Source organism: Ambystoma mexicanum, chromosome 12, assembly GCF_040938575.1.
Source record: "Ambystoma mexicanum isolate Mex_15411 chromosome 12, UKY_AmexF1_1, whole genome shotgun sequence".
Taxonomy (NCBI): domain Eukaryota; kingdom Metazoa; phylum Chordata; class Amphibia; order Caudata; family Ambystomatidae; genus Ambystoma; species Ambystoma mexicanum.
This window is the reverse complement of record NC_090936.1, coordinates 469,458,617-469,485,116: the sequence shown is the minus strand read 5'-3', so window position 1 is coordinate 469,485,116 and position 26,500 is coordinate 469,458,617. Positions and strand designations below refer to the sequence as shown.

The window sequence follows — 26,500 nt, the reverse complement described above, 5'->3', positions numbered from 1 at the left end:
GGATGTCGCACTGTATAGGTGGCCAACTCAGCCTTTTTCGCTATTGGGCCCACAGTATGGAATGCTCTTCCCTTTGAGCTGAGAACCACTGAATCGCTTGAGACCTTTACAAAAAAGCTGAAGACCTATCTTTTTAATTAATCTGCTTTTACCTTGTCAGTGACTTCTTATTCATTTTAATCTGACTTCTTTGCTATCGACTTCTTTACATGTTTTTGTTGTAATGTTCACTGTCTTGTAGCGCCCTCACGCCTTCGGGTCTATATACAAATAAAGTAAAGTAGAGGTCAATTCCTGAGATACATGAAGGTTGCGAAAGTGGCTAAAAGTAAGTGGGACGTATGGCCTGCCCAACAAGAGGAAATGGCGCTTTTGGCTCTGATGTATAATTTGGAAGATGGCTGGAGACCTGTGTCTAGGATATATGTATGTTTGCTGAGCAAGACCAGCAAAAGGACTATGCGACTGAAAGAGGTGGGAGGCAGATGTGGGATTTGAGATCACTGATGTGCAATGGGAACAAGCCTTACTTTTTGTTAAAAATGTGTCTCAGAATGCAAGATTCCGGCTGATTCCACTGAAGGTGCTCCGCTGCACGTATGACTCCCAGTAGAGTGACTTGATTTAGTGCAAAGGTGTTATTGACCTGCCCCTGGTGCAGCAAAGAGGGTTCTAATGTAATGCACATGTTCTGGAGGTGCCCTCTGGTGCAAGACTTTTGGTCCCGTATTGGACAAGCCCGTAGGACGGCTGGGATTGTCGGATATTACTGGAACCCGCTTTAATGATTATTAGGTGCATATCCTAGACCGAGCAAGTACAGACATGCGACTAAATTTATGGACCTTGCATGTGTCCTAGCAAAAAAAACGCTTCGCTATGCCATGGGGGATTAAACGGGTCCCCGATATGACATGTGACGCAAAGACTTTGAAAGCTGGTGCTTGGCTGAGACGAAAGCATGGCTTGTTGCTTTAAGTGGAGAAGATGGTAGAATAGCCACAAATGTTGATGCTTGGCAAGCCCACATTGCAGTAATGTTTCACCCAACAAACGATAAACCACTGTGAGCACTGACTTGTGTTAAAATGTGTACTGTTGTATAGCATATGTAACGCGCCCATGGCTAAATTAGTAATTCTCACTCGGTTTATCCAAACCAAGGTACTGCAGCACCTGTGTTGTTTGGTCTGACACACGACATGGGCATTGATTTGCTTTTTGATATGCTACCTATCCAAGTCTGGTTTATTGACTAGGGATATTTGTTACACCCTTTCCTTTGTTGTATTATGAAGTTGTGCTGTATGTGCGACATGGTATACTGTAACGCTAACATTGATATGAGGAACATGAGGGTTTGCACCTGTATTGATCTGCTAAGCATGCAGTTTCTGATGACCCACTCTCAATAAAAAGATTTAAAAATCAATGAACTGTTCTAGGTCAGATGCTGGCCCTGGGCAGGCCACTATAGTAGACTTCTGGTCGGGTTGAGCCTGGGTGTTTGGCCGGTTTTGGGTGCCAATCTAATTTTCTAGCTGCCAAAACGTTTGTTTTCAATCCATAGAAGGATTGGTTGGTTGGCAGAAGCCAGTCCCTATAAGTGAGGCTACACACAGGGTAAACCTTGTTCATACACTAAATTCTAATGGATTTTTGAAAGGTAAGCCAGCTGGTTTGTGTTGGACTGCTTTGCACCCGAAAACAGTTGTAGCAGGTTTGAGACCCAGTCTGCCAAACTGGTGTCTCAGGCATGTGCTCCAGTTTGGATTTTCGGGTGCTAGACATCCATCCCATGTCTTCCATGCCCTGCTGCTGGTCCTCCTCCACTACTTGGCCCAGGCCTTCCATCCTAGACAGTTTGCCGGTCGGTTTTACCACAGGTTCCCATTGTTTACTGCCAGGTTCCCATGTCCTGTTGCTTGAGGCTGCAACCACCTGGAAACTAGTTGGAACCCCAACACTCTACCACATCTGCTTCTCCAAGTCCTGAGTCACCACCACTTTTGGTCATCTGCAGTGGCCAATTTGGCTGGTGTGCCATCCACGTTTACCTGCTGAGCTTGATTCTGCCTTTTTGCAGGCTCCTCCGTTCTCCTGGAGCCATCTACACTGTTGATTCCACTTCTGGATGGTGGGTTCCACTCCGGGGAACGGCGATTGTACTTTTTTGGGGCTTTTAGGGTCGTTTGCTCAGGATTCAAGTTCTTGGTTGACCGCATCCTTGATTTCACCCTGTAAAAAGAAGTGTCTACTTGCTGGGTTGTTGTTCCTTTTAGAACTTGAAAACAACCCCATCAGTACTTACTTCTCAGTCCTGGATTGGTCGTTTTTTTCTGAGACCATCTGGGGTCTGCCTGATCTTTCGTAGGTCCCAACAGGTGAACCTTCATTTTCCCATTGACCTGGATTGGGGCTCTTTCCTGCTTGGCTGCCATCTGTCCTGTAGCGGCTGGGTATTGAAACTGTCCCGGTTCTCTTGTTGTGGGTCCTGTCTGATGTCTCTTGGGGTGGTTGCTGCCTTCGCTACTTGGTGTGGTTGCTGCCATCGCTACTTGGGGTGGTTGCTGCCATCGCTACTCGCGTGGGAAGGAACTGGGAAACCTGTACTTTTATACAAAACCACATACTTGGTTAAATTTTTTCCTATGGGGAACTTTATTTACAACACTGGAACTCATACAAGTGACACTGAAGTACTTACCTGAGCTGTACCTTTTTTCTAGGGTTCGTGGGGTTTTCACCAAGTGATGGTTTTTCAGTGACTACCCTTGATTTAAAAAAACTTTATTTTTAGAACATTTAGATCTATTACGCTCTTGCCTCCAGGTATACAGTGTAGCACTTTGTGTTACATTTGTGTACCGCTCATTGGACTTCAATATGCCCCTCTGGTCTAGGTTATGTGAACCTAAAATAATTGCTGGTCTTTGTAGCCCTAATTGCTTTGTTGGACAATATGTATGCCCGTTTTCCACCTTACAAGTTTTAACACAGTGCTGTGAGCACATATATTGTGTAATGCATCTGCTTGGTGTAAGAGGAAACCAATACCAATACCAAGATCTGTGTTTCCTCCTTGGATCCTGAATATGATGGTAATTACTGTACCTGTTATTGTCTAGGGGTCTCCTCTTTACTTACCTCTGGAAATCTATTTGTATAGTGTCTGCCATCAGGTATGGGGCTTGCGTTTTAGGATGACGAATGAGTTAGTCTTAAGTGCCCATTTAATATATATATTTTTTTGCATCTAAGCTACACTATGCTCTGCTGGGTTTTGTTTCACCTGAATTCTTCATTTGACCTAACATAGACATTCGTTATGCGACTGTAATAAAAGCTTTGGATTCTTGTTAATCTGCTTAGAATCAAATGCTGTGCATATAGTCCGACATCTAGTGGTAACCCGAGAGTATTGCATCTTGTCTTTCGAGGATGGAAAGGGGACGTTGGCATATGCGTGTCTGTAACACTATCCCTAACGTGACGTGTAGTGTACCCAGAAATCCTCACGCGTCGAGGTCCCTCCACAGTTAGCTTGTCGCCTTATGTGGAGCTCTATCTAAAATTGCAAATTTGTAAAAATTCCGACCTTTGGTCATTTATACAATATTCGTCCCCTCTTCGACGAAGACTGAACTGCTGTCGAAGACAGAACAACGGACTTCGACAGCTGGCATTCAGGTCGACTCTGTATACCGAGGGGCCAAGCCTACTGGCCGTCCTTCACAGTAGGGCGAGTGGGGTCTGGGGTTTCCTTTCTTTTGAGAATGTCTTTTCTTCTCTCCTCTCTTTGCCCCTTTGGTATGGTCATAGCTTCTGTTTCCCTGAACTATGGACAGGACTCCTTTTAAATTTACCCTTCCGGTAATGTAACATTTCCCTGGAAAGACGAGCACCCTTGGTGCAATAATTCTCCCCCTCTCCACCACGCTGAAGCGTCCTGTCTGCATTGTAAGCTCCTTCGTCCTAAGACCATAAAGGAGCATCGTGTAAAACGGGGGGCAGCCTCTGCAATGTCGCAGGCCGAGGGTAGCTCCACAGCCGCCGAAAGCGATTAGGCCTATAGCGACGACCATGGCTCTGACGCAGACGCCATTGACCTGACAACGGAGCACACTCACTCCATGCCATCCGTCACTGGCCCCGATAGGCACAACGCAAGTCCTGCTATGGGGAGGTTACACCCCGGCGACGAGGACGCACCCACATCACATGGGACTAAACACACAACCCCCGGGATCGTTTCGGTTTCTCAGACGAAGCAGTCAAAGGTGCCAGTGGGTGCGTCAGGTTCCTCTGCGACAACCGCTGATTCGCAGGATCAGCAGCCCTCCCCGCAACCGCGTCAGCGGCATGCGTCTGGGCATTCTGTAACTAAGGGCGCCAGCACCAAAACACACGTCAATACGCCTTCTAAGAGCGCGCCGACGCTTCTCTGGTCGCGCAGAAAATTTCGATGCAGCCGCCCTCTCAGCATAAACACCATCCTGCAAGGCCGAGCATCAGAGAAAGCCTCACGTAGATTGTTTCGGCGGCTGACAAATGCAAGGATACGTCATAAGACTCATCCGAACGACCGGAAGGGCGCGATAGGCCTAAAAGTACGTCGAAAGAGATGCCTGAATGCTCTAAAGAGCGTCGGGACTTTACAGAGAGTCCCCAGTCTTTGTCTAAGAATCTCAGTGAAAAAGCTCGAAGTTCTAGAATACAGGATCCTATAGAGGATTCCTTTCCCTCTTTAGACACTTCTGGATGATCTACATGGACTAGGGAGAAATTTGAGATGTGTATGAACAGGCTAGAAAAATGTGTAGATTTTTCAGAGCGGTTTACCCCAAAAAGGCCTTGTGAAGAGACCCCTTATGCTGTACCCTCAGTAACTAAATACCAGAGGACCTCAGACCCTCTCCATGAGGAGGTCTTCGATCTTTCAGACCATGAAGAGGTTCCTCATGACCCTTATGCTCAGGACCCTTAGAGACCGGGGGATGATCTTTTCGGTGTTCCTCATGATCACACCCCAAATTGGGGAGATGACCAACCTGTTGGTGAGAACCCACCATGGCGATCCCCGACTCCAACCCTGGACCAGGATGCCATTGGCCTTGACTCTCCATCTCCCCCTGTGCGTCAGGCTTCTCCTGTGGATGATCAAATGGCGTTTGATGCCATTATCAGCAAGGCGGCAGAGCACTTTCAGATAGCCACACAGGAGTCCGTTATTGACTCTGATTTTGTGGAGGACACTTTGAAGAGAAGCCTCTGGCTAGCCAAGCTATTCCCCTTCTCAATTCCATCAAGGTGCGTATAGCCCCCTCTTTATTAACACCCTCTCAGGCTAGAGCTGTTAATCCCAGAGTGGAGAAACTATTTCGGCCCTCCCCGACCTATCCCCTATATATCAGAGGTCATGCTACACCAGACTCTCTGCTGGTCACGACTAAGAGGAAAAGGGCAGGGGTCCCCTTCTCTACAGGTGAGTTGCCACCAGACAAGGAGTGTAAAAGGTTATATGCTCTAGGGAAAAGAATAACAACTGCTGCGGCTTACTCCACACGCATAGCCAATAATACCACCAATTTGGCTAGTTATTCAGATGTCCAGTGGAACCTATTGCAAGAGGCCTTGCAGGAGGTCACAGAACCAGTGCGCACCTGCCTACTAGCAATCGTAGCGGAGTGCAACCAAGTTATTCACAACATTCTCAAGAATTCCTTGGATGCTGCTGAAACAGCTGGACCATCCCTGGCACAAGGTACCCTGTTAAAGCGCCATGCCTGGGTGAGAAATTCCAGGTTTAAACCCGAGACTCGGGTATCCTTGATTAACAAACCCGTGGAAGATTCCAATCTGTTTGGAAAAGCTGTGGACGAGGCACTGGAGACCGCGAAAAAAGAACATGAGACGCTCAAGTCCTTGAACCAAATTGCCCGAAGAACTTTTCACCAAACGGAGGGGGAGGGGAGGGGGAGTTCTCGCCGCTCCTTTCACAGCCAATCTGATCAACGTTCCCCCCCCCCCCATAACCAGTATGGCTCAGGAAACAATTGGTCTTCGGGACAAGGTACTAACACCCACACTACTTACCCTCCCAGAGGACAACGTCGAGAAAAGGGCAGGGGTTGCAACGCCACCCCTAGAGGCTCCCCGGCCAAATATCACTCTCGGGGATCACATCGGACCAGTGGGTGCTCAAGACAGTCACCCACAGGTACTGTATAGAGTTCAGCCGGCCACCTCGGTACAGACCCCCAAGATCCAGGCGCCTGACACCAGGACACCGGAACACCTCCAGATCCTGCTACAACAGGTCAAGAACCTGCAGGAAAAGGGCGCCATCAAGGTTGTCACCGTTCTACTGGTAAACAAGGGTATTTATTCAGTCTACTTCCTTGTACCCAAAAAGGATCTAACCATGCACCCTGTGCTAGACTTGCGCCCAACGAACAAGTTTGTCAAAACCCAAAAGTTTTGTATGGTGATGCTGCAAGAAGTCATTCCTCTTCTCATGAAGGGGGATTACATGGCAGGACATGAAAGATGCATACTTTCATATTTTAATATTGCTGGTACACAAAGTACCCAAGGTTCATGATAGAGGGCAAGCACTATCAGTTCAAGGTCCTTCCCTTCAGCATTGCCTTAGCCCCAAGGATATTTACAAAGGTACCGGTAGCGGCTGCGGCTCACCTGCGCAGACAAGCCATCCCAGTTTATCCTTACCTTGACGACTGGCTCATAACAGGGGACTCCTACGAAACATGCCTAGCAAACACAAAGGATGGTCGACATTTTATTCAGTCTTGGATTCTCCATAAACGAGAAGAAATCCAGCCTCGACCCCAATCAAGTCAAGCAGTTTCTAGGGGCTCTTATTCGGACAGAAGACGGGCTTGTCGTACCCTCCAAAGAGAGAGTTGGAAACCTGCTGTTTCAGATCCCTCAGTATGTAGCCGGTCGCGAGGTGACGGTACGCAAGGCCATGCGACTGCTAGGTATGATGGCGCCCTGCATTTACTTGATTCCTCACGCGCGTTTGTGCATGCGCCCCTTGCAAGAGTGGCTAAACAGCCAATGGTGTCCGTCAAGCGGATTATGGGATGATCTAGTGGTTGTCTTGGTAGCCCTCGTTCTCTCTCTGAAGTGGTGGCTGAGGGAAAACCTCTTGAAAACATTTGGAAGTGGGTTGTCCAACACAAGATGTTTCTATTGTCTCAACACGCTCCAGGGGAACTCAATCTTCTGGCAGACTTGCTCAGTCGACACTTCCCAGTGCCCGTAGAGTACGAATGGCAACTACACGAAGGCATTGTCTCAAATGTTTTCACAGAATGGGGTTTCCCGAGACCGACTTGTTCGCAACTCTGGAAAACTCACAATGCCCAGATTAAGCCTCCAGTTACCCTCAGTACCAGTCTAAGGGGAACAGTCTCTGGATAACATGGCCATGGAGATTTGTTTGATTTGCCCCTCCAACCCCCCCACCCCCCGACTCCCCTACTCAACAAGATTGTGCACAAGAGGCACCAGGAACCGGTGATCATGATCTTGGTGGCCCCATTATGGGCGCGCCAACCCTGGTTCTCCCATCTGATGGAAATGTCTCTCTTCCCTCCGATGAAGCTGCTTTGCCCTTACAACATGTCTCAAGACGGGGGGGGGGGGGGAAATGCTCCAACCCTGCCCGCAAACTCTCAATTTAGCGGCCTGGCTCCTGAAATCTTAGAGTTTGGGCATCTCCAGCTTCCTCAGAGATGCATGGATATACTCCGAGAGGCAAGGAAACCTAACACCAGACCTTGCTACTCCAATAAATGGAAACACTTTGTCATATGGTGTAATACCAAGAACATCAATCCCATTGAATGTGGCTCACCTGCTGGACTCGGGTCTTGTATTCAATTCCTTGAAGGTTCACCTAGCTGCGCTTTCAGCCTACACTACGTCCCAGCAGAAAGTGTCTTGGTGGAAGATCCCAGTGATTAAAGCTTTTATGGAAGGAGTTAAGAGAATGTATCCTCCCATTTCCAAACAGGCTCCCAGATGGGACAACATGTAATTCTAAGCAGATTAACAAGCATCAGAAGACCTGCATTACTTACCGTGATAGCATTTCTGATGATTATATCTGCTTAGATTCACATGCGCCCACACTTCCTCCCCGCTCTGGTGGAAGGAACATAGACGTCTTACTACTTCTCTCTTTCTGTACTCGCTCACAATAGTCATAATGCTCCCTCGCGGCAGAAAAAATACAATCTGAGGGACCTTGACGCAGGAGGATTTCTGGGTACACTACACGTCAAGTTAGGGATAGTGTTGCACTCCTATGCCAACGTCCCCTTTCGATCCTCGATAGACAAGAAGCAATACTCTGCGGTTACCACTAGATGTCAGACTATATGCACAGCATGTGAATCTTAGCAGATACAATCATCAGAAATGCTAATACGGTAAGTAATGCATGTCATATATTTTTCAATATACCTGTGTGGGGTTTTCTTTTGTGAGGACTACTGGGAATAATTGTACCCCCTATTAGCCTTCCTCCCCCCCTGAAGTTGAGCCAGCCTGCTCTGCTACAGCTACTATTTGAGAGTTTGATCTTACCTTTTAGCTGACACATGATTTAGTGGATAGGTACACAGCTATCATCAAAGGTTTGTGGAAAGAATCTGCCTAATGGGCCTGATCAGAAGCATCTTAGAAGATTTCAATGAGTGTCCATGTGGTTAGATTGATTACTAGAATCTGGTCTGCTGGACAGATTTTTGGAGGCCACACTAGTTATAGTGAAAAGGGTAACTGAAAGGTTAGACAAAATCCAATCAAGATATGCATGCAGAGCAGCCAAGGTTATTCTCGGGAAGAGTGAGAGTAGGGTCATGGGTCTACAATTATTCCACACAATGAAGAACACATACTCCTACGTCCCGTCCCCTTTCCTCCATACTTATGGGACATCTCTCCGTCCTGTCGGACGGGACCGGAGCACTTTGTAAAAAGCATCCCATTTTTTTCAAAAATGTGTCCCTCCTCTTTTTCCTGTGCGGGGCTCGGCACGCGGCCGTAACCCCGCACACCTTGGCTCTGCCCCGGGCATCACCCATCAGTCCTTTTCTCCACCGGACGCACTTGCATCCTCGGAAGACTTTCTTCCCTTTTTCCCCCCTCTCTGGCTCTCGCTAGCGTTCGTTTACTAGTCTGTCTATGGGCCTCATTACACGGAAGGCGGTAATGGTTAACGGCCACCGTTAATGGTAACGGTGACCGTTAACCATTACCGCCTTACTACGAGGTCCCTTAGCGGGTTGGTGCTTTAACGCCTGCTTTTTGCAGGCGTTAAAAACCAACCCGCTAAGGGACCTCAGAGCTAATTACGTCACCGCAAAATTGCGGTGCCGTAATTAGCGCCTTCCCCATTCCCATAGAGCCCTATGGGGCAGAAATGGGAATGGGGAAGGGCAATGGCGGAAGGGGGATTTACCACCCCACCAACCTTGGAATGGGGCGGTAAATCCCCTTTCCACCAAGGCGGTGCCGGTATTTTACCGGCATGAGCCATGGCGCTAATAGCGCCATGGCTCACCGCCTTCCGTGTAATGAGGCCCTATGTCTTTTAAACTAGATTTTCCAGACTGTTCATCGTGTCACCGTCGCTTCGCGAGGGCGGATCTCCATCCTCTTTGTTTAGAGTGTTTGGGTCCGGAACACCGTTGGGACTCCTGTTTTTACTGTGACTCCCTTTCAGTCCGGGCACTTCAACGTCGGTTGGAGCGGTGGGAGGAGGTGTTTGGACGGACTCCTCCTTCGCATTTTCAGGCGTTCATCAACGAGTAGAAAAAACGCCTGGTAAGTTCTTTACTTTTCAGAGCACCCCGGCCGGGGGGATACCTTTCCGGGTTCCTCTCGAGCCGGGAGGGGCGTTGATTGCTCTGTTACCGGGGTTCGCCCTGAGGTGCCTGTCGAGCCTAATAATTCTACTGGAGTTTTCTCCGAGGGTCTCCGTAAGGGGCCTGTGTCCACCGGAGTACGCTCCGAGGCCCCTCCTGTGGGGGCTGTTTGTAGACCCAGTTCTACTGAGTCGTGGGGTACCGGAGCTTGCTCTGAGGCCGCTCTTTCGGCTTCCCTCAAAAACAAAACCGGGGTGCGCCCGAGGTCTTGGCTGGGCTTGAGGTTACCGAACGGATGTTCGAGGCCCGTGCCGATAAGGCTTCTACCGGGCCTAGGTCCGAGGTCCCTCGTACAGAGGCTAAGGATACCAACAGTTCTGAGGGGCCGGGCAAGGCCCTGTCGGTGAAAGCGCACCGTTCCCGCTCTTGTGGTGACACCAGATCTGTTGAGGGGGCAAAGAAGAAAGTTTCTTCTTTTACCGGCAGTGCCGAGGCCCTTCCTTCGAAGGCTCAGTTGGCGGTTGGTATGTCGCAGAAACATTCCAGGCCCCATAGTACCGGCTCTGCCGAGGTTCCTTACGTTAAGGCTAAAATTAAGACCCCTGACCCATCGACGGGGACCCCTGCCTCACTTCCTCACGTGCCGCAGTTCCCCTCAGATGAGGACAAAGTGGCGGCCGTTCCCGCCACGACCACGGTGGCCATTTTAGGTACTACCCCCTACAACTACGCCATCGGCCCCTGGTGTAGGGTTCGGTCCTTCGGATTAACCTAAGGTCCCTTGTGCACATCCTTACCGGCCGGTTTATGATTGGAACGCCCGGATGCCTCTTCCGCACAATGTTTCGTTGCCCGCGGGGGCGGCTCCCTTGATTTATGTGGATTCGTCGGTGGAGGGGCCCATGTGGCACCGTTCTCCGTTACGTCCCTGGATTTGTCCACCTCATGAGAGGCCTCCTCAGGTTCCGAAACAATCTCTTGAGGATGCTTTTTTCGGTAAATTTCAAGCGCTTATGCGCGCCGACCCCATGAGGGAATATTTCGAAGGGCTTTTCAAGGAGATATGTCCACCTGCGCCTCCGGCTCCACCCGTTCCGACGGTGGTCCCGCCAGCGCCTCCCTTGCCCGTGGTTCCTCCCCCTGCGCTTCCAACTGTGCCACCATTGTCCCCAGTGGACAAGGCAGTGCCTGACACGGCTCAGCAGGATTCTGACCTGTCAGATGACCGTCAAGGCGATCAGGACAACGCGGACCTTCCCCGCTCTATCGGAGCTTTCCATGACCGGGTGCTGGACAATTGAGTTTCTTAGATGTTCCGGTGCCCGAGGCACCTGCTCCGCAGGAGGGCGTGCTTTCTGGGGCGTTCACCTTGTCTCCTTTGGAGCGTACCCTCCTGTTCTTGCAGAAGGATGTTCTGGCCGAGGTCTGAAGAGTTTGGGAAAAGCCACACTCGGGACTTTTTGTCAATAAAAAGATTGACGCGAGGTACAGGCTGCATTCTTCGGAAGAAGTGGCCTTGTCGTCTTGTCCGCCTCCCTCCTCCACAGTGGTGGCTGCGGCTACGTTGCAATCCAGGCCTGCAGCATCCTCCTCCGCGATGGCTACTCAGGTCTTGGGAAAGGAGGACAAGCTCCTGGACTACCTAGGGAGGAAAATATTTGCCAATTCGCCCTTACAGCTCAGGCAGGCCAATGCAGAATTGATTTTGGCGGGAGCTAACATGCGGATGTGGAGAGGTCTGTCGGAGTTTGAGGAGCACATTCCGGTCGAGAAGTTGGAAGATTTCAGAGGAGGCCTTTCCGATGCCAGGGTCTTGGCCCAGGATCTCCTGGAGGCTGCGGCTCATCCCGTAGACACCTCGGCTCGGGGTCTGATGCTTGGGGTTGATACCTCGCGGCAAGCGTGGCTGCATGCCACTAAGTTCTCGAAGGAGGTGCAAGACAAGGTTCTGGACCTTCCATTTGATGGTGAGGAGCTTTTTCACTCTTCTACTGATGTAGCGCTCACCAAAACCAAAGACAGCACGCAGACGGCTAAATCATTGTCTGTTCTGGTTAAAGCTCCCTTCACGTCTCAAAGGCCGTTGTCGCAAGGTCGACCTTCCTCTGGTTTTAGGGTCTTCCTCGACCGCAAATCTCAGAGTGGATACTCCTGCTGGGAATAACCGCCCTAGACAACAGCGTATGCGTTATTTCTCCCGCTCCTCAGCCTCCTCATCAGGTTCAGGTGGCACCGCCACCGATAAGCCTGCCAAATGAGGGTTTTCCGCGCTCGCACGAGACCCCGGTGGGAGGACGCAGTGCGTCTCATTGGGAGGCGTGGCAGGCCATCACAGAAGACAGATGGATCTTGTCAGTCGCTCGAGCGGGCTTCCGCTTACCTTTACCCCCTACCCCACCCCTCAACCCTCCTTTTCAGCTGTCGGGCTCACCCTCCCTCAAGGCCGAGGTTCAGAAACTTCTGCACCTGAGAGCTTTGGAACCCGTTCCCCTTGGGGAGCGAGGGGAGGGCTTCTACTCACGGCTGTTTACGGTGCCCAAACTCAACCAGGCTGGCCTGCACACCATCCTAGACCTTTCCCAGTTCAATCTTTTGCTACCCCAAGAGAAATTCAAGATGATCACACCCAGCCAGATTCGCTCCTCTTTGCAGATGGGCGATTGGCTCAGCGTGGTGGATCTTCAGGATGCGTACATGCATATCCTGATTTGGAATCCACACAGGAGATACCTCCGCTTCTCTTAGGGAGAGGAGCACTTCCAGTTTCGGGTGCTTCCTTTTGGCCTCAGTTTGGCGCCGCGTGTCTTCACGAAGATGATGTCGTGATTTCGGCCTATCTTCGTCTCCAGGGTATCCATGTGTATCCCTATTTGGACGACTGGCTCCTACGCAGCCCTTGTCCGTTGGCAGCAGCGGACAACCTCCAGTCTCTCCTTCAGCTCCTTTCCATCTTGAGCTGTCGGTGAACTGGCGGAAATCCTCCATGACGGTCTCACAGGACCTGACTTCCCTGGGTTTTCGTTGGAACACGATAGACTGCCGAGTGTATCTGACCGGGGACAGAATGGCGATCTGTTGGCCACGTGTCAGATGTTTGCGCAGTCGGAGAGCATGTCGGCCTGGTGGTTCCAGAGGCTTCTGGGCCTCAGGGCCTCGTGTGTACTGGCTTCTCCTCTTGCTTGTCTCAATATGAGACGGACCCAGGTGGCTCTTCGGAGTTCCTGGCGTCAGGCTGTGGACCCGGGTTCCAAGCGGATAATGATTCCAGATTCCATGAGAGTGGACCTGGACTGGTGGTCTTCTCTCAGCAACCTGTCAGTGGGCGCGGAGTTCCAGGACCCAGCCCCCATGGTGACGATCACGACAGACTCCTCCCTTTTGCGGTGGGGCGCGGCGTTAGATCTTCTTCAGGTCTCGGACCTCTGGTCACCTCAGGACAAGCTCCTGCACATAAATCATTTGGAGCTTCTGGCGATTTTTCTGGCGCTCAAGGACTTCAGACCTCTCATTGTCAACAAGGTGGTCCGCATAAGAACGGACAATGTGGTATCAATGTATTACATAAACAAGCAAGGGGGAACGAAGTCTCCCCCTCTCGTGGACCTGTCCATCCAGATTTGGGAGTGGGCCGTGCTTCATGCGGTCTGGCTGCTTGCAGTGCACATCCCGGGCCAGCTGAATGTCACTGCGGATGCCCTCAGCTGGCGGACAGTGGTCAGCTACGAGTGGGAGTTGAAGGCGGAGATCCTCTCATGGATTTTCTCGCGTTGGGGCACACCGGAGGTGGACCTCTTTGCCACGGCGGTAAACAAGAAGCTTCCTCAGTACGCCTCCAGAGGGGGGCTGGGAGCCTCCTCTCTGGGGGACGCACTCGAGATTCCAAGGCACAACATGAGAGCTCTTCCCCTAGTTCATCGAGCAATTTGGAAGTTGAATAGCTCTGTCAACTGTTCTCTTCTACTGATAGCTCCGTGGTGGCCGGCCAGGTTTTGGTTCTCAGAACTTCAACACCTGTCGGTGTGTCCGCCGATCAGATTACCAGTAACTCCCTATCTTCTTCACGAAGGGGAACAGCAGATGTGGCACCCCACCCCAAAATCGCTCAACTTGACGACATGGTGCCTGAGTTCACGTCTCTAGAGCATTTGGGTTTGTCTGCGGAGAACATGCACATTATCCAGGCAGCCAGCAAACCCTCGACCAGATCCCAATACAAGAGTAAATGGCTCAGGTTCTGTCATTGGTGTTTGGAGAAAGAATTGGACCCGAGGGTGGCAACGATTGACACAGTGCCTTCCTTCGTATCCTCCCTAGCAGAGTCAGGGGTTCATGTTCTGTCTTGCAGGACTTATCTCTCGGCGATTTCTGCTTACCTCTCTACAGACCGGTGTTCTTATTCTTTAACTAACCCGGTGGTGAAGAGACATTTTGGTGGCTTGACACGCATCTACCCTCTGGTTCGTAGTCTGCACCCGCCTTGGGACCTAAATGTAGTACTGACGGCGCTGTGCCATAAACCCTTTGAGCCAATGGCTACGGTTGACCTCAAGTACGTTTCCTGGAAAGTGTCCTTTCTGGTAGTCGTTACGTCAGCGAGGAGAGTGAGTGAGCTCCAGGCATTGACGGTGGAGCATCCTTTCTTTGTCTTTCACAAGGACAAGGTAGTCCTTGGGACAAACCCAGCTTTCCTACCAAAGGTAGTGACCGAATTCCATCTGAATCAGTCGATTTCCCTTCCGGTCTTTTTTCGAACCCTGCCTCGGAGGCGGGAAGGGTTCTACACTGCCTGGATGTCCGAAGAGCTGTTAAGTTCTACCTGGACAGGACTTCCGAGCTTCGGAGCCCTTCCCAACTGTTTGTGACCTTCGGTAAGTCTCAGGGCAGGCCGGCTTCTAAGGCATCCATTTCCTGATGGATTACCGCCTGTATCACGGAATCTTTCACCGTCCAAAAGCTGAAACCTCCTAAAGGTATCCATGCACACAAGGTGCAAGGCAGCCGCGGTTGCTTTTCAGAAGTATGTTCCCTGGGAGTCCATCGCTAAAGCAGCTACTTGGGCCTCCCCATCTGCTTTCTGTAAGCATTACTGCCTCGATATGAGCTCTAGAGCTGACGCTCAGTTCGGCCAGGCTGTGCTGAAGAACCCGTTTCAGTAAGGGGTATTTCCATCCACCCATAGTTCCTGTAAGGAGTGCTTGGGAATCTCCCATAAGTATGGAGGAAAGGGGACGGGACGTAGGAGTATTACCAGGTTACTCACCGTAGTGACCACCTTACTCCTAGTCCATAGTCCCCTTTCCTCCATACGGCCACCCGCCGTCCCCTCAAATAAGGTTCCTCTGTTAATGCTAATGGGTCTTTGACCCTGCGATAGAAAAGGACTGATGGGCGATGCGTGGGGCGGAGCCACGTGGGCGGGTTTAAGGCCGCGTGCCAGGCCCCGCGCAGGAAAGAGAGGAGGGACACATTTTTGAAAAAAATTTTGATGCTTTTTACAAAGTGCTCCGGTCCCGTCCCACAGGACGGAGATATGTCCCATAAGTATGGAGGAAAGGGGACTATGGACTTAGGAGTAAGGTGGTCATTACGGTGAGTAACCTGGTAATTAATTCACATTAGACCGGCAAGTACAAAAATACTATATTTATTCTAGGCCTAAAACACACACAATGGAATTAAATGAGCAGATGATTGTATTACACAACACTCAATTCTAAACCTATATACGTCACCTTTTGGTTCTAAAGAATGCATTAAATAACTCATTCAACAAGGAGGAGGATATGTAGTGATGCAGTAGAATGGAACCAAGTCACAAGAAATACACCTTAAGGCCAATCCCTATGATGGATAGGTACTTCTTCTTAGGAAAAGTCTGATGTAGAGTTCTTGTGTTGGGGAAATGTTCCAGACAGATATTCAACAAAGTTACTGGTAAGTAGAATTATGTTCCTATGTTTCAGGTACAGCTACTTTTAGATAATCAAAAAGCGATAAAATGGAATAACCAACGTTTGTTATAAGGTTTATTCTAAGGAGAACAGGGGAGATGAATGCGTTGCAATCACTTACCACCCTGACTCAGGTTTTCCCAGATAACTAGATGGGTCAACAGGGTGCCACTGGATGTAGGTTTTTCTGCCTTTGGTTCCATTGAGAGGTGCCCAGGAGCTGCGGGCGACAGTTCGAGCGAAGTAGCCCACACAGAGAGCTGGTCAGTCCACTGGGTGGTCCAAGGACACTTTCAAAGGTGCAGGGGAGACTCGATCTGTTAGAACGGATTGAGACTGTTTGGTCCCAACAGTCCAAGGGTTGAATCTCTGCTTAGGGCTTTCACAGATCCGGTATTCCAGTAGGGCTTCACCGTCCAAACACAGCAACTGATGCTGGGCCTCGGGAGTCAACCACTGGTCTTAAGTCGGCTGCTCTTTACGCTGGTTACTGTGAGGGCGCAGTAGTGAGAGATTGACACAAGTGGCATTTCTGTTGCGACAGACTTATTCAAATGAAAAGTGGGATTGGGGAAAGGCCTCACTAGCCCCAACACTAAGAGGGGAATTCTCTGCCTCAACATAAATCTCAAATGGGTCAGTCAGGATGTCAGAATAGTCAAAAACCCCAACTCTAGCCATCACACTACCAACTCAATGTGAAAAAAGGGGTTGTCTTCTACGCAGCTTCTTTTCAAAGTTACAAAAACAAAGTTCTAAAGGGGTCAAGAGTATGTCTCCCTTCTCTTGATGTCTCACAGTGATTGCAAGTTCCAGGGGGATTTACTTCTTTCCCTTGGTTCCTTTTTCACTCCCTCGACGAGCTAAGAGAATGTCTCCCTGTTACTGTGATTAAGAAGGGGAATAACAACTGTCCTTATGTGGGTGTGAGCCCTTGACTCACCTGGTTTCAGCAGTTCCCCTTTTTGGTAGACTTGGTGTACTCTCCTGCTAAGTACTACCTATTGCACAGCCAACCTGATTCACCTTCCTCCCAGGTACTGTGACTATGAAGATGAGCAACTTATGTATTTCTCTCTTATGGGTGTGAGCCCCAGATTTGTCTGTCTTCAGCACTTCTTTTTCTTTGTGGACTTGATTTACTCTAGTGCCAAGCACTACCATATATGACAATAGTTGTAAACGTTCCTTCAATGTTACTTTCAGGGCCCCAGACCCTCAGTTTGGGGTATTTCTCCCCCTGCTTGCCACCATTTCTTCTCAGTTTCCCAGACCCTAGGTTTGTGGAATTTCTTCCCCTTTCCTCTTACCAGCACTCTCTTGTGTTTCCAGCATCTCCCTGCCACTTCGCATACCTGCTTTCTCGGTTTGTGAGGGCGTCGGCCTTCTCTCAGCTTCCTTCATCAGCCACGGGACTCATGGTGCCTGGGAAGGCTTGGCTTAGTTTGGTCTGCAGCATCTCTGTAGCCACCAACCTTCCTTCAGGTTGCTGTTTGTGCTTCCAAAGCCTCAGGGCCGCCTGTCGCCTGCGTCCACCAGCCTGCGCATCCTTGCCTGTGTCTCAGGACTGGCTCCAGAGCTTTCATTGTCTTCTTGGGCTGCCTGCTTCATTCCTGTGCACGGCAGACAAAGTGCCTTTCCTTGTGGCACATCCAGGGAGGCCAGCTCTTAGTCGGAAGTTCTTCTTTGCTTTTCATTCTATAGCCGGGTTTGGCTAGATTGAATAGGACTGATCTGCTCACTGTGGTTCCGCAGGGTGCTCTTCCGCACTCTGCTCCTCTTCATCTCAGTATTTTTTTTCGAAGATGTCATGACCGTTCTTTTGCGTATCAATATTGTGGAGGGGAAGACTAACTTCTACTTTGCTTGCATGAATAGAATTTGGGGAATTCCAGTACTCTGGAGTGGGTAAGAGAGTGGGGGAGCTGGGACAGTGGTAGAAATACACTGTGTCTCTCCTAGGGTGTCGCCCCTCATCCCATGAGGGTTTTCCTTCCCTCTGTGATCCTCCCACAGTACACCACCCCCAGTGGGATTTTTAGACTGTCGGCACCAACCTGGCCACAAGAGAAGTGTTCTCCCACATGGGAGAAGGGACGACACCCAAGGATTTGTCACAATAATTGGCTCCAATGCTGATGTGAAGAAATGGCTGCAGGAGTCCTCTTCTTAGCCAAGATTCTGCCTGGAAGCTAGTTAAAGCCCACCAAGGGTAAGGATCTGCTCCATTCAAACTGCCAGCAGTGGTTCAATCGGGTTCCACTGTGGATTTCACACGTGTTCCACCCTCAGACTTTCAGGCACCACGGATGTTGGGTGGGACCACATGGTCCCACCCCCTTGCTGGACCAAGCCCACACAGGCATCAATAGCCTGCGAAAGCAGCTATTCTGCTGGGCAATTGCATGATAATATGTAGGATTACCTGACCTAAGAAGGCAGGAAGAAGGCCAAACAACAATATCTTATTTTTATTTTTTATTTTTATTTTATTTGGGATTTATAAAGCGCTTTAATCCAAAGGACTGTTCATAGTTTATAAAACAGTACAATAAAATGAAAATGACAAACACTCAGATTTGTAAATCAGATTCAAGAAGATGAGTCTTTAGTGAAGAACGAAAAAGAGAATATAAGATATGGAGCAGACGGGTAGTGGAAGCCAGTTCCAATGGGAGGGAGCGAACAGAGAGAACTGAAACTAGATTTAGCACAAGGAGAGCGAGGTACTACCAGAAGAAACAATATGGCCTAAGAATACGCGAAAACCTCAGTGTGGCCATTTTAGGGCACTAGACCCGTTCAGTAGCTACTTGCAGTAAATGCAAATATGCACACTAGAAATAACGCAGAAATTGTAAAAATATAATTGCTGATAACTGCTTGTCTTCGGCACATATGAAAGTAACCAAAAATCCCAAGTGTGAAAGACTAGATACAAAAGTATCCCCACTGCGCTGCATTGTAAGATGCTCTGTGCACTGTTAAAAAGTTACCTATAAAGTAAAAAGACAAACCTAGTTTTCCAGTACTGATGGCCTGAAGGACTGATGAGTTTCCCCTTAACAAAATTAGCAAAAGGCCAGCCGAGTGAAGCTAAAAGCTTCACCTCCCTGTAAAAAGCCAGGACAGGCTGGCCGTGCCTTAGAGCCGGTACGACTGGCATGGCTTCTTAGGAGCTCATGGCACTAGCAAGCCATTGACCGTAAGTAAACCGCCTGTGCGAAGTGTAGCAACAATTCGGTCGGTGTTTCGGTGATGGGAAGACACCGGGATCACCTGGGTGAAAGCTGAGGCGCTAAAGCAGCGCTTTGCAGGAGATTCGAGCACCAGCAGATCAGCCCCGGCGAGCCAACCCCAAATCCAAAATGGGGGGCATGTGGTCCCTGTGGCTACGACAGCCCCAACAAGCAGTGTGAGGGCGGCTGGGGAGTGTCTCGGAGTGCCAGAGGCCCCTGATGCTACCTGGCGGGCTCCGGCACCACACTGGCTGCACAACACCAAGATTAGACGTGAGAGGATGGGAGGATGGTCCCCAGCGACCTGGCCTAGAGAGGCTGCGCTCTGAGTGGGCCTGCTCACCAAAAAACAACTCGCCGGAATCGCCACTGAAGAAGCACTGCACGGCCCCGCTGCAAAGCACCCAATGGGTATAGGACAGGCGGGAGATCCTGTTGTGTCAATTTGAAGCCCGGCGCAGCTCAAACCCGCAGGAGAAGCCCTGGGGCTAACTGCAAGTGGCTGGGACAGAGGAATGCCACGGCACAATTCGTAGCAGGAGCGGGCACATAGAGAAGCACGTCCCACCCACACTCTGGAGCAGGACAGAAGTTAGCTGCCCCGCTGGCCGCGCTCCAGTAGGGAGCTGGGGGAGGCTTCCAGCAAAAAAAAGGAATTGCATACCGGGGGAACGAGGGAAGAGGATCATGCGGCTGTGGGCGCCCGTACCACACCCGCCCAATTGCAGCATGAGGTGGAGAGGACAGCTGAACCGGAGCGCTTTTAATTAGCAACAGACTCAGCCCCCAACCTTCTCAGCGTAGAGGAAACAAGAGCCCATGGGAGCTGGGTCGCCGCAGGGGAATTCAGGTCTGGAAGCATAATTTGTTGGCCCACGTAGCAGCTAAGCCTCTTAAGGGAGCTAATGACGTTACGGCTAACATACAACGGCCACGCAGCTCGGGCCCCTGAGCATTTTGGGCTTGAATACCTCTTCCCACACTCTCACCACACCAGCTTGCAGTAAAGCAAGAAAGCCACATAGGCCGCAACACAATAATAGTTGCAGAAATCGACCTCCTTGCCTATTGGACTTCCACACTAATACAGCAGCCTCGGCCAACCTAATATCGCCATGGACAGGGACGAAAAAGCGTGTCCCCGGCGCACCCGTATCCCCAGGTATCCTTCAATTGCTCTGGAAGTGGCCACGACTAATCCAAAGGGGCAGGAAGCGGCAGCACTCCTCACAGGCTCATAAAATTGCCTCACTCACGCCAGCACAGATTAAGCTAGCAGCCCGGAAAAGCTAGTGCACAGTAACTGCTTCTATTCACGGGCATACCTGGGCTACCTGATTTTAGTCTGGTGTAGCACAGAGGACAACCTGCGGATAGGCAGGCTGTTTCTTCAACCGGCTCCACAGGTTACCATCACCAGGGACTCATCCCTAAAGGGCTGGGGAGCTACCCTGGACAGCCACAGTTTCCATGGGGTGTAGACCAGGAATCAGAAGTAGGCGGCTCATATCAATTGGCTCGAGTTGATGGCGATCGGGCTCGCTCTCGGGGCCTTCCTCCTGATGAGCAGTGGCAAAGCGATCCTCATTCAGACGGACAGTTCCGCCAGCATGTATTAAATCAACAAGCAGGGGGCACCAGCTCTCCTTCCCTCTGTAATGTAGCAGTCAACATTTGGGAGTGGGCGCTGGTAAATAGCATACACCTGGCAGCAATTCACTTCCTGGGGGGAGTCCAACCTGGAGGCGGACAGGCTGAGCAGGCTGGGTGCGGACAACTTTGAATGGCAGTTAGACAAACGGGTCCTTCAGGGGATCTTGGACAGATGGGGTCATCCGCTGGTGGCTCTCTTCGCCACCTGGTCCAACACAGGCTAACCCAGACGGCATACAAGGCGCTAGGAGCGACACTACCAGGAGCCAGTACAAAAGCAAGTGGACTAGGTTTTGTCACTGGGCAGAATCAAAGGAGTTTGATCCACTGACCTGCACATTGGACGACACATTCTCGGAGGTGCATGTAGACACATGCCACACCTATCTGGCGGCCATCGGAGCCTACCAGAACTCTGAGGGGGTATTCTCATCCTCCAATCCAGTGTTTAAAAGACCCCTGGCAGCCCTGCTGATGCTCTACCTCCCTATCAAGAAGCCACACCTGGTTTGGGACCTCAACATGGTCTTTGGGCGCCAAGTTGGGCATAAAACATTCAAGCCATTGGCGTCCGCGGACATCTGCCTAGTCACCATTAAAACAGCCCTCCTGGTGGGCTTTACCTCTGCACGCAGGGTCGGTGGGATCCAGGCACTGGTGGCTTTAGAGCCTTATACTACTTTTCACAAGGACAAGGTGGTGCTTGGAAATCACTGCGCATTCTTACCTAAGGTGGTCTCCTCTTTTAACCTGAATGAAGAGATAGTGCTACCTACTCTTTGCGGACCGTAAAGACTACGCTCAGAGGTTACTGCACTGTCTAGATATCAGGCGCGCTCTAAAAGTCTACCTGTACAGAACCAAGAGCTTCCGCTAATCAGATGCTCTTTTTCACCTTCGGTGGGTCAAAGCCCGGCTATCCGGCTTCTAAGGCCTCCATAGCTAGGTGGATGGTTACGGCCATCAAGGAGGCGTACGATGGGCAGCACATACCTCTTCCAGCAAATATGCATGCCCACGCTATCCGAGCCAAGGCCATAGCGGTTGCTTTCCGGAGGCACGACCCGTGGCAGGTAATCAGCAAGGTGGCTTAATGGGCTACGCCCTCAGCCTTCTGCAAGCACTACTGCTTGGATGCCAGCTTCAGGTCAGACGCTGCATTTGGTCAGGCAGTATTAAGAAATTTTATTCATAAGAGGGTCACCTCTCCACCCTGGAGCTACATTTAGTTGTAATCGCCCATACAGTATGGAGGAAATACGTACCACCATCCTCCCCCCTAATAAAATTAGTGTCATTAGGCAATTGTAATATTGTCGATGCTTCAAAGGGGACTGAGGAGTGCCGCCGGTGGGCGGAGTCGGGGGAGTGCATGCTCCCAGGACCGCGCCCAACTAAATTAAAAGGGGAAGATTTTTTCTGGTGAAAGGTTCTGTCTCCCATCCCTATTGAGGGACGCCCATACAGTAAGGAGGAAAGGGGACTATGGACTAGGAGTACGTTAATCACTACAGTGATTAATTTATGACTTCACATTGTTTCGCTGGGCCCCAACTCCATACTGTGACCTAGCTCCATTTTCTTCCCCCACCTCCCCATCATGTCTCCTTGTGATATAACTGGGGAAGAAATGCATCTGTACTTTTCCTACTTTTGTCACTGCCATTTTGTTTTGTTGTTATATAAAGGTAATTAGGCACATGCAGTGCCCAGTTCCTTTATACACAAAATAACATCCTGGAGAAAGATCGCCAGGGTGAGTGCATATAGCAATAATGCTCTTAGCGGTGGCCTTTCCCCCTGGTAATGCCCCGCCACCCGCAGTAAGACCCTCAAATTTAGTTGCATTGCGATTGGCAAATGTCATGGTGTCGGGAACCTAATATCGATAATGCGTCTTTTTTTAAAATACTTAGTTTCTGACAACTGCATTTTGTCTCACTTAACACTTGCTTAAGTGCTTATTGTCAAGTAGTCATGTGGCAGCATTTTGGTGGCGCAAAAAATATTAATGTTTAAATTCTTTCTCTTGCAGATTACCTATCGACTGCGCCACCTCCTCCGTGCACGATGTGATGCTACGCCCATTACAAACTCTGTACAGTTTCAGTGTGACGCAAACTCATGGGCACAACATATCTTTCATCTAGGTATGATATGAAAATATATCACATTTTCTGATTAATAGTTTAGATTCTGTACATGTGTGGGATTGTGCTGTGGAACTTGTGTTCGCTACATTTGTATTAACCAGAGTCGATTGGATAACTAAGAATGTGAGTACTGGATTACAATACCTTTTAGCAGAGACGCAGCTTGAACTGAAAACCAACTACCTTTTCCTCAAGATTAGGCCATAAACTCCACAAAGCTATTTGGAATTCAGTTAAAAAGGTTTTTACAGATTGTTAATCTGTTTTAGATTCCCATGCATGATGTAGTCCTCCATCTAGTGATTGATGCAAAGTTTTTCTCTTTGTAACGGGTTGTGCCCTCTCACAGATTGCTCATCTTAGATGTTTCCCACTTGGCGGTTTTGGTATTGTTTCCACAGCAGAGGGTGCTGTGCGGCTTTGAGTCACTGTCCCTCGACCGTTACCATTCCCTAGTCCGGATGTGATGTTGATAATGGCATAAATGGCACACACTGCGTCCGTTGGCTCAGTGTTATGCTCACCTGGTATCCACGGGGACGCCACTCAGCCCTGGTTGGATAATATGCGCCTCAAACCCTTTTCCCCCGATCCCTGGGTAGTGCCTCCGATGGAAGTTGAGCCTTAATTCCTTAGAAGGCGTGCTCTCCGTCCTGCTCTTCGTGGCGGGGTGCGTAGTCTTGTGTGGGCGTGAGCGACCAAGTTGCTTCACTGGTGCGAGCCCTTTTGAGTGTCTTTAAGATAGGTCTTGCTGCTTTACAGTCTTGGTATTCTATTCTGTTCTTTGCTTCCTTCCTCTTATTGTTATTAATGTCTTATTTCCTCTCTTTAGGTATGCAAAGAGGTTCTGGTGTTTTTTTGTGCGGGTTGGAGCTGAGCACGAGCCAGTAAATAAAGGCGTGGTGTGCGCGATGCTGCCCGGGAAGTAATGCGCGGCGCTGTTTTGCCTTGTATATGGTAACCTCTGTCTTTCCCCTTCCTTCGTAGGCCACGGTGCTCTTCGCTGGTTGCAGTGATGTTCCGGTATGATGCTGAACAAGAGGCGACTGATCCGGTAAGAATCTTGTGATTTTCGTTGTTCGAGTGGAACCGTGAGGATGCGCTCACTAATGCTGTTCTTCTCTCTTCCCCCTTTTAAGGTTGCTGTGTTCCGGGAAGCATGCGGTGCCCAGATGTTGGAGTTCGTTGGATTGAATGCCTCCAGGTAAGCAGAATCAGAGCTGACGATGGGCTGAAGACAGGATGCTACTCACAGGTAGGATTCCAATAACTATGTTTTTCTCCCTGCAGGCACGCGGTTCCAAGAATAGCTGGCAGCAAAGAATACTGGCTATTCAACTGGACACGGTGAGCGTTACGCTGCAAACAGCTGTTGGGTGTGGTTTAAATAGTCTTCAGGTAAAGTAGTCCAAGTAAAGTAGTCCCAGCCCAGCCACACCCTAAACACTATACCGCATAGCTCAGTTCTTGGGAACTGAGCTATGTGAGTGCCTCCATGTTGACTGAAGCCCCCAAGCAAGTAGTTCCCAGTAAAATAGTCCCAACCTAAAGGTGTTCTCCATAGAGATTGAGCCTGGTGCCAAAGGCGCCAGGACTGACTCCAAGAGAGTCTCGGGTGAGATTTTAAGGCTTTTAAGGCCATAATGGAACCCCGAAACCTGGCCCTACCTGGCAGGCCTACTCGCCAGTGGCGGTCAGGGGTAGGGATCATGACACTCAGTTCAGTTTTTCTGTATGCACAGCGTGCCCTTGTACGGTTCGAGTCGTCTCATGACTCTCTTGACTGGTGTCTTTTCAATAAAACATCACCATGTTTAACGCTGAAGTCAGGCTTCTAAAGATTTTTGGACTGTGACTAGCAGATGTTAATCACTGATTTGCATAGAATTTGTCTCTGGTGTCTTGGTTGTCTTGGTGAACAACATGAGATCGTAGAGTCCAGCTCCTGCCAATCGATGACCCATAAGGCCTTGAAGGAGAGAAGATCTAAACTCGCCCTAGGTTGGTCGGTGTCCTAGTCTCTGTCTGCCACATTTTCACAAAGGAAATCATCCAAAGGGAGAAGCTCCACCAGAGGTGAGTCTTCTAAAAGGCCCAAGAAACGATCTGGTCATTCCAAACGGTCAAGATCCAGGAGTGATTCCTGTCACTCTTCCGCTTTGTCGTCTAAGAATAGGTTGAAGAAACATGTCCTGGTTCCTCGTCCTCTGACTCCATGCCCGACATACATCGGCTACGTTTTCCAGGTAAGACTGCTTCTGCAGCCCAATGGGAAAAGTTCAGATTAAAGACGATGGATGTCTTTTCAAAGGCGGCCCCTCCTGGTCCCTCGAAAGAGCCAAAACAAGGCTGCACGCCCAAGAGCCTGAGTCTGAAGACTTCTGGGATGTTTTATCATATAGCGTCAACCACAGAGACTTCCTTGAAGCAAAAAGTTTCTGTGACTTCTTTCTTGAGGGAGTCAAAGTCGAAGGGCCCTTTGATGTCGACATTGGAGAAGGGTTTTAAACCCAGATCGAAGACTGATTTCTTCAGGTACATCTTCGAGGAAGAGGAGGAGGAAGATGACGTACCCTTCGGGTATGAACATTTTGGAACTACCAATGTTCCAGAAGAGTTGGTCTTGGACCAATCCCGGTTGAAGACCTTGCCACTTGTCTGAAAGAAGCTAGTGGTTTGGATACCTCTCCTGAGGTGGGATTTGGCACTCCAGACCATACACTCTCACCCTAATGCAGCCTATATAACAGCCATGAATAGGCTGATTGAATATTTGGGTTGGGGGGGGGGCGTCCTGCTAAGGACATTACCCAGGATGACAGTACAGACATGTTGGATAGGGGCCCTCCTAAGGACCCTGTGCTGCCCTTCCATACAGCATTTAAAAAGCCAATTTTTAGAAAAGTGGCAGCAACCAGACTGTCACAATCCATGCCCCTGACCCCCTCAGGTATAACAGCCCCCTGGCAGCAGTGGGGCTAAAGCCCTTCACACTGGCCCCAAGGGTCTTAAAACTCCCATCAGAAACATACATGGAGACAGTCCTGGCACCTTTGGCGCCAGGCTCATTATCAGGAATAAAGCAATACCAGTTTTGGACCTTAATCCAACATGGAGGCCTATTACACAGCTCAGTTCTTTAGAACCAAGCCATGCAGTCTAGTGTTTTAGGTGTGGCTGGGCCTGGAACTACTTGGCCTGGAACTACTTTACCTTGGCTATTTAAACTATTTAAACCACACCCAAACAGCAGAACACGCTTCCCGTTATTCTGCACTCCTGCAGCGTAACGCTCACTGTGTCCAGCTCCTGCTCATCTGCTTCTCCGGCGGCCCGGTCCTGAAGCCCTAGATCCGGATTCCATTAATAACCTGGAAGAACAAGAACAGCATTAGTGAGCAAGAACACTTACCTGTGAAGTAACCAGTCTTGAATCCATCCTGCGCTTCGCTTACCTTTCCCATCTCCGGAGTTCGTCACAACCTGCAAAGGTAAAGAAACAAGGACAGCATTAATAGCAATTCTTACCTGGGCAAGCAGCGAGTCCTGGCAGCACCCTGCGCTTTTCTTACCTCGCCAATCTCCGGGTTTCACCGCAACCT

General features: G+C 49.9%; 1 protein-coding gene across 1 annotated transcript in view; it reads left to right on the top strand.

Annotated features, from left to right (window-relative positions):
- Positions 1-26,500, top strand: part of TRIM24 (tripartite motif containing 24) — a 1,617,419-nt gene that overhangs the window by 566,303 nt on the left and 1,024,616 nt on the right. The window contains exon 8 of the mRNA XM_069628744.1: positions 22,781-22,895. Coding sequence (XP_069484845.1) covers positions 22,781-22,895 — 115 coding nt within the window. The remainder of the gene's footprint in view (positions 1-22,780; positions 22,896-26,500) is intronic.